We start from the raw sequence: 8,599 nt of genomic DNA, 5'->3' as shown, positions 1-8,599 counted from the left end.
TATTCATTCCATGAATTGGCACACAAAGCCGTGATATTCACACAATGTAATTACTTTTCAGGCAAGATTGTGTTTCGTTTCATATTAAGGCGGAGCCACATTCCTTTGTCCCACTTCCAGGGTTTAGTTCAGAAATGTACCGGTTTGAAATGGTCATTCTTTTGTCCCAGAAGACGTCCAGAAGAAAGTCCTTCTCCAGGACCTGTTCTATAATAATAATGAACCATATTTTCTCTTTTCATCAGACAAGTGTTTATTTTTTAATGCTCACTTCTGTCTGTCTTCTGTTCTTTAATGAGCGGTTCTAGATAACAAAACCAGCTTCCACACTCAGTTCAGTTCATCTCAACATTAACAGACTTTCACTAAATAAAACGCCAGTTTAATAAAATTAAACTTTACCTCAGAGAAAATGTGGAGCTGCTTTCTTTCCTCCGCCGTTCCCGCGCTTTCTGAGCTCCGTTTCTATGGTGATGAATCATTCGGGGCTAAAGTAATGATGCAGAGTCGATTCCAAAAGAATCGATTCTTCGAGTCCAGCGCGTCAGGGAGCAGGAATCGACTCTCGGCCAGTGAGTCAGTGAGTCGAGACTCTCCGACTCTCAGAGGAATAAAGCGCTAAAATGTTAAACCATTTGAAGAGTTTTCACTTTTCAGCTGCGTCCGGATTTAAAACACAGCGCGGTCACTCAGCAGAGCAGAGCTGAGCGAAGTGGCCAGTCAGAGGAGAATCGAGCGCCGGTCAGGAGTTTTAGACCAATCAGATCCCGGCGGGAGAGTTGAAGTGGCCGCGCTCTGCAGCGCGCGCTCTCTCCGGCGCTCGCGGGCTCTGTTTAAACCGAGCGACCGTTACGAGCTGCTCACAGTAACTCGCTCACAGCATCAACAGCAGCGGGTTTATCGGCTTTATTCTCCGGTAAAACCTCCTCCAAACGGCCGCTACAGGCTTTATGGAGCCGCTCGGGACCCGGAGACCTTTTTCAGCTCCACACACACAAAAACGAGGATTTTTCAGCAGCGCCGGATCAAGTGGAGCTCCAGCCGGGATTACCGGACTTCAGGGGGCAGAATTCGCTTTAAAAGGTGGGCAGTGATGAAATGAAACCCCCCTGACAGGAATTAGACCCTCTCTCTGCTTCTCTGGGGGTCCTGTCTCTAACGCTTGGGAAGGTTAGCGGAAGGAGCTAATCTAGCTAAGCTCTGTCTGTGGGAGCCTCGTTGCTGCGGCAGATTAGCGCCACTCAGACCCCCGTGAAGCCCCCCCATGTGGTCAGAGACGGAATAAAGCTGCTAATATTCGTTTGTGCTGGTTTAATTATCAACTAATAGGCTAAAAATGTTTTTAATAAGTGACGTCACTCAGCCCCCCATCAATGTCAACAGATTACATCCACAACCCCCCAAGGGGGTTTAATGTGAGCCCACCCTGGTCACTGTCAAAACCCGCTGTGTTCCTGGTGCTTCCAGTAAATTTCCGCTGATATTTGATGAGCGTTTTAACAAGTCACACATTAACATGAGCGCACAAGATACACTGAAAGACCAACATGAATGTTTTTCTTCCTTAAACTAAGCGTGACGTCACAAAATGGTTTCTCCTGGTTTTGAGGATCAGGGTCGTCTTTTAGACGTGGACTTCTAATCATAATGACGTGTTATTAATGTTATTAAAGGCTGAGTAACGAATGTTTGTCGTTGCTCAGGTTATTATTGGTGAACGAGTGAGGAGCAGTGGAGGAGAAAGAGCAGGGAAACTGAGGACAGCCTCGGGATCAAAGAGCTGATCTGTCTGAGTTTAGAGGAACATCAGCTCAGAGGGAAAAAGCTCTCCCACCATAAAAGTCCAGGCCGAGAGCCGAAGCACCACAGGAGGCTCGGAGCTTTGAAAGGTACAGAGGTTTTATAATCAACTGTGTTTGGAGCTGAAATAGTCCAGAATAAAGAGCAGCTGCAGTGGGTTTGATGATGTCTAGACTAAACAGTTACAGCAGAAAAGTAAAAAGAGCTTCTGAGGCTTTCAGACGTTTATATTCCCGACATAATAAGAGCCAAATGAACTAATAGAAGCTCTAATTACTCACAGTCTACTGACACTGTATTCCGGTTTGGGACGCAGCCAAAATATTTGTAACCTTTTATGGTTCTGGGTCTCACTGTAACTCATTAAATAAGACTGAATAACGGCTGATTTTCTCAAGATCTTCACTTAGAAATGATGACTAATAACTAAACAGGGCTCTAGATAAAAAGTAGCTTACAGAGCCGCTTCACAGAAAAAAATCAGACCAGCTCTGTGACTTAAAGGGGAATTCCACCCATTTTTCATAGTTTCTGCATAATTAAATGGTTACCATGCCAACAACATCACAGAGCGGTTTGCTATGAAACGCTTGGTTCTAGAGAGACTTACAGAGTCAGAACTGTTCACAGTGATGATGATAGGAACCAGACGAAAGCCTATCAATTACGCTTTAAGATGAAAATGGATAAAGAAAATGCAGAAAAACAAAAAGTGATAAATACAGAACAGAAATAAATAGTTACCCATAAAAATAATAATAATCCATCAGTCGCCGCTGGCCAGTTAATTAATCTAATATAACTTATTTATTGATGAACTTTATTACTCAGATTAATCATTGTGGTCCAGTCTGGAGCATGAACTAAAGACCCAGTTATTACTGTAATAGTTTAGATTTTCTGCTCTGAAACACATTTGTGTTCAGCTGCTGGTTTGAGCTGAACGTCTGTGTGATTCTATAAAATTCCTCTTTAATTTCACTGAGAGGTTCCTGTTGGACTGGGAACCGTCAGGTTTGGTCTTGTGGTGAGTTCATCCTCTTAGCTCTGCACCTCAAACATGACCGTGACGTTCCTGTAACAGAAGCCACGATGTGAGCAGAGGAACGAGGAGCTTCAGGAAATCAGGAGAAGAAAACAGTCAAATCATCATTTAGACCAAACTGGGACTTTGACCAGAGTAAAATGTACCACAGAACTGGGTTTTAGTCCCAGATTAAAACCCAGTTTTAATAAAAACCACTGGGTTCAGGTTTTTTTTTGTCTATTATTAATTTAAGAACCATACGACGTGGTGGGCGTGTATAAAATGCATGTTTTTCATTGAAGTTGAAAATAAATAAACGTGTTTTCACTCTAAGCAACTACAACATCCACCATGTTAGCTCCAAAATAAGAAAAGCTGGAGACAGGAAATGACAGAGTAGACGGCAGACTGCAAGACCGGCTGAAGGCGGAGCTTTATGAAAATGGCGGCAGGCCACTGCTAAATTTTTCAGCTAATTTATTTCTATTCCGCTAGCTTAATCTTAGACAAGCACAAAAGATAAGTAACCATTTTTCAGGTTGTCTTTTCTTTATTTCCTATCTAGTTATTCTCAACAACTCCAACACTCTGGAGCACTGCGATATATTCGCCTATATAGACGACTGCTTTGATAGAGTCATCATGAGCAAGTCAAATAAGACGCCATCCACCAAGAGGAGCCGGCCCGAAGAATCCCCAGGAGCGGCCAGCCCACATACCAGCAGCACGGTGGAAGTTCTGGAGTCCATTAATAACAAGCTCTCCAGATTCGACGCTCGCCTGGCTCTAGTGGAAATACTCCACCAAGAGTTTCAGGCCCTGCGGGAGTCTATGGAGTTCAGCCAGCAGCAGGTTGAATCACTCGCTGCAGAAAACGCGGTTCTAAGAGAGTCGGTGAAATCGCTCACCGAGGGAATGACCCGGCTCTCGGAGGAAAACAAAAAAATTAAAGAAACGGTTCTTGATCTCCAGTCCCGCAGCATGAGGGACAACCTAATTTTTGCAGGAATCCCGGAGAAGGCAGACGAAGACCCGGTAAGTACAGTAAAGTCATTCATACAAACTCACCTAAAACTTCCAGAGGACACCGTTAAAAACATCGGCTTCCACCGCGTTCACCGCCTGGGGGGTAAACGGCCGGATGCGCGAAGACCCAGACCGATCGTGGCTAAGTTCGAACACTTCCAACATAAAGAGCTGTTAAAGAGCCGCGGCCGGGAACTGAGAGGAACGGACTTTAGTTTAAACGACCAGTTCCCCAAGGAGATCCTGGAGCGACGCAAGGTCCTGTTCCCCATCCGTAAACGTTTCATCCAAGGAGGCTCCCGAGCCGTCATTGCAGTGGATAAACTGTACGTTAACGGTCAACTCTACCGCGACATTAATATCACACCATGGCTGTACTAATCAGGTGATCTGTACCAACACCGACGCCTTTATCCGAATACTTTAACATATCACCTTTCCACTAGTATAATACGACATGTCTAAAAAAAAATCATTAATGCCGGTTTAATAAGCAGAGTGCCTTAAATAATTTAAATGTTTTCTTCTTCCTTAAGATGTATTTGTTTTCCCTTTTTTTGTTACTGTTGTTGTATGTGCACTTTCATTTTACGTATCACCTTTTTTTCCTCCCCCTCTCTCTTTCAATACCCACACAGCGATTTGTTCATTCACTTTAAGCGATTTGTTCACACACACACACACACATACATACAGGCATATCTAACAGACACACACAGAGACACACAGCACACACACACACACACATACATACAGGCATATCTAACAGATACACACAGAGACACACAGCACACACTCACACAAACATACAGGAGACACACACAAACACAGCGCAGACACATAGGCATACACGACCGATACATGCAGGCACAGACACACACACACAGACATATAGTGCAGATACACACACAAAACATACAACACAGGCATACAGCACACTTATACAACACATACACCTCTAGTAAACATCCAACACTCAAACAGCTAGTTTTAACATGAGTACACTGAGGTTTGTTACATGGAATGTACGTGGAGCTGGTTCGAGGGAAAAGAGATTGAAAATTTTTAATCGGCTAAGCAACTTGCAAGCAGATATTGTCTTTCTACAGGAAACACATATGTCAAAAACACCTACATACACACTGACCTCTCCTCAGTTCCCTCATGCGTACTCAGCCTGCTACAACTCAAAACAAAGGGGCGTGGCCATACTAATTAACAGAAGGATAAACTTTTCCATTAGCAACAATATAACAGATCCTGAAGGTAGATTTATAATACTTAACTTATCGATTCTAAATATGCATTTATGTATTGCTAATATATATGGGCCAAATGTTGACGACCCCTCCTTTTTTCATAATATCTTCACAGCACTCTCTGATCATTCTGACACCAAACTAATAATAGGAGGAGATTTCAACCTGGTGCTTCATCCAAAAATCGACAGGCTCAGTACAGCAGTGAGTCAAAGGAACTGGCAGTCTGCAGACACTGTAAAACAATATATGAACGACTTTGGGCTCTCCGATGCGTGGCGTTCACATCACCCCACTCTCCGGGATTACACCTTCTTCTCAGCAGTACACCATTCACATTCTCGTTTAGACAACTTCTTAGTTAGCAACTCTATTATGATGGATGTCACAGACACTCAGATTCACCCTATCACTATCAGTGACCATGCACCGGTATCTCTCTCTCTGGCACAGAAAAGAACCACACCAACAAATAGGAACTGGAGATTAAATACATCATTACTTAAAGAACAAGATTTCATTAATTATTTCAAAAAGGAATGGACAACATATTTAGAAAATAACGACCTGCCAGGAACATCACCGTGTGTTCTTTGGGAAGCAGGAAAGGCAGTAATGCGGGGGAAGATAATATCCTACTGCACACATAAGAAAAAAAAAGAAAAAATACAGGTATTAGAATTGGAAGAAAAAATAAAATCCTTAGAAGCTGCCCATGCGGCTTCACCACAAGAACACACAATGAGCAAGCTGAGAAAACTCAAACTAGAATTAAATGAAATAATAGACAAAAAGACACAATTTTTACTGCAAAGGTTGCGTTGGCAGAACTTTGAACATAGCAATAAATCCGGAAAATTCCTTGCCAACCAGTTAAAGCTAAATAAAGAAAAAACAACTATCTCTTCTATTAAAGTCTCAACTGGAAACATTACTCATGATCCACAACAAATAAATAAAGCTTTTAAAGAGTTTTACAAAGCCTTATATTCATCACAGATTAATCCTTCTAACGCAGCTATTGAAGAATTTCTTAATAATATAAATCTCCCCAAGCTGAAAAATGAACAAGTTGTTGCCCTGGATTCACCACTTGCTTTATCCGAATTACATGAAGCCCTGCAGCATCTACCAAATAACAAAGCCCCAGGCCCAGATGGATTTCCAGTAGAGTTCTACAAAGAATTCTGGTCTGTGCTAGAACCAACCTTTTTCAGAATGGTAACTCAAATTCAAAATGAGAACGTACTGTCCCCAGACATGAACTCTGCTAACATTAGCCTACTTCTTAAACCAGGCAAAGACCCTAAACTGCCTTCTAGCTATCGCCCAATTTCACTCATAAACGTAGATCTTAAAATTATTTGCAAAGTCCTTGCCAGAAGATTAGAGGAAATCACTCCACTTATAGTACATCCTGACCAGACAGGTTTTATCAAGGGTAGACAATCAGCCAATAACACACGCAGACTAGTAAACATAATAGATTACTGCACAATTAACAAATTAGAAACAACCATTGTATCTTTAGACGCAGAAAAGGCATTTGATCGAGTAAACTGGAAATATTTATTAGCAGTCCTACACAAATTTGGATTTGGTTCAACCTTCACAAACTGGATCAAAACCTTACATAGCTCTCCTAGTGCACGTGTTAGGACAAACGATATCACTTCACAAAGCTTCACTCTGCAGAGGGGCACCAGGCAGGGTTGCCCACTATCACCCTCACTTTTCGTTATCTTCATTGAGCCATTAGCAGCAGCAATTCGACAAAATACAAATATTAAAGGAATTAACACAGAAACTACAAACCACAAGATAAGTCTTTATGCAGATGATGTATTACTTTTCCTGGAAAACTCCCAAGCTTCTCTCCCGAATACAATTAGACTAATAGATAGCTTCTCTTCTATATCAGATTATTCCATCAACTGGGGAAAATCAACAGTTTTGCCTATAAACTGTAGTTTCCAGAACACAACCGCCATTCCACTACAATCAGGTAATATTAGATATTTAGGCATACATGTCTCTGCTAGGCTATCAGACTTAGTGCAGTTAAATCATATCCCTTTACTGAAAACAATAGAAGATGATCTCAAACGTTGGAACGCCTTACCTATATCACTCATGGGGAGAGTCGCTACCATTAAAATGATGGTTTTACCAAAAATCAACTATTTATTCTCACTAATCCCAAATAAACCCCCTGCTGCTTGGTTTAAGTCCTTAGATTCAAACATCTCACAATTCTTATGGAAAAATAAGCCATCAAGAATAAGTCTGAAAACTCTACAAAAGCCGAAAAACAATGGTGGTTTAGAACTACCAAATTTTTATAATTATTTCTTAGCCAATAGATTACAGTACATTTCAAAATGGATCAAACCTGACTTACTAGACAGTCCATGGTTGGACCTAGAACAAGCATTCTGTAGAAAAACAAAACTCTCAGACTTACCTTACATTAGCTCTAATATTAAGCGCCACGACGCTTTTAAAAGCCTCAGTATAAATAGCTCACTGACAGCCTGGTGGGAATTTCTAAAACTAACTCAGTCTCCACTTATTCCATGCAAACTAACACCCATTTGGAACAATCCAGACATTTGTCAGAATAAGAAAGTACTAAATTTCACATCGTGGCATGAAAAGGGAATAAAAAATTTAGAACATGTTATTAAAGAGGGAAACTTTATCACATTCCAGGAACTCATATCAGAATATGGAATAAACAACAGTAAATTTCTTGAATATCAACAATTGAAATCTATCATTCAAGAGAGATTTAATCCCAACCAACTAAATCTGGAAATATCAACATGGGTAACTGAATTTTTAAATTTATGTACCCCTAAATTATTATCAAAACTGTACAAATTATTATTAAAATTTGATGACTCAATCTCCCTCCCGATAGCCAAATGGGAACGTGATCTCTCTATCAATCAAGATCAAAGCTTTTGGATAGAAATATGTTCAAATATCTTCAAAATAAGTAAAAGCCCCAACTTACAACTTATACAATACAAAGTCCTTCATAGAGTACATTATACAGGACAAAGGATGTTCCAAATGGGCCTAGCACAATCAAACATATGCACCCACTGTACAGCCAATGTAACCGATAACTATCTGCATGCTATATGGGATTGTAGGCCTGTTCAGATGTTCTGGCACAGGATATGTACAGACTTGTCCACGTGGCTTAAATGTTGCATCCCAACCTCACCCAGACTGTGCATCTTAGGAGACGTCAGTGAATTGGTTATGGATGCAAATACATCACACATAGTTCTCACTGCCCTATGCATCGCCAAGAAAACCATCCTCATTAACTGGAAGCAAAAAAAAGATCTACATATTACTCTTTACAAAAATTTATTATTTGATCACATTAGTCTGGAAAGAATGTCTGCTTCCTCTAAAAACCAGTTGGAGGAATTTAACTCTCTTTGGCTCCCACTGATCAACTCCACTAGTT

At 41.0% G+C, this 8,599-nt stretch overlaps 1 protein-coding gene across 1 annotated transcript in view; it reads left to right on the top strand.

Annotated features, from left to right (window-relative positions):
• Positions 1–4,637, top strand: part of LOC119264775 — a 34,659-nt gene extending 30,022 nt beyond the window's left edge. The window contains exons 2-3 of the mRNA XM_037543608.1: positions 1,704–1,889; positions 3,393–4,637. Coding sequence (XP_037399505.1) covers positions 3,470–4,234 — 765 coding nt within the window. The 5' untranslated portion in view covers positions 1,704–1,889; positions 3,393–3,469 and the 3' untranslated portion in view covers positions 4,235–4,637. The remainder of the gene's footprint in view (positions 1–1,703; positions 1,890–3,392) is intronic.
• Positions 4,638–8,599: the final 3,962 nt, after the last annotated feature.

The sequence above is a fragment of the Pygocentrus nattereri genome, chromosome 12, assembly GCF_015220715.1.
Source record: "Pygocentrus nattereri isolate fPygNat1 chromosome 12, fPygNat1.pri, whole genome shotgun sequence".
In the NCBI taxonomy this organism is placed as follows: domain Eukaryota; kingdom Metazoa; phylum Chordata; class Actinopteri; order Characiformes; family Serrasalmidae; genus Pygocentrus; species Pygocentrus nattereri.
This window is presented reverse-complemented; position numbering and strand designations above follow the sequence as displayed.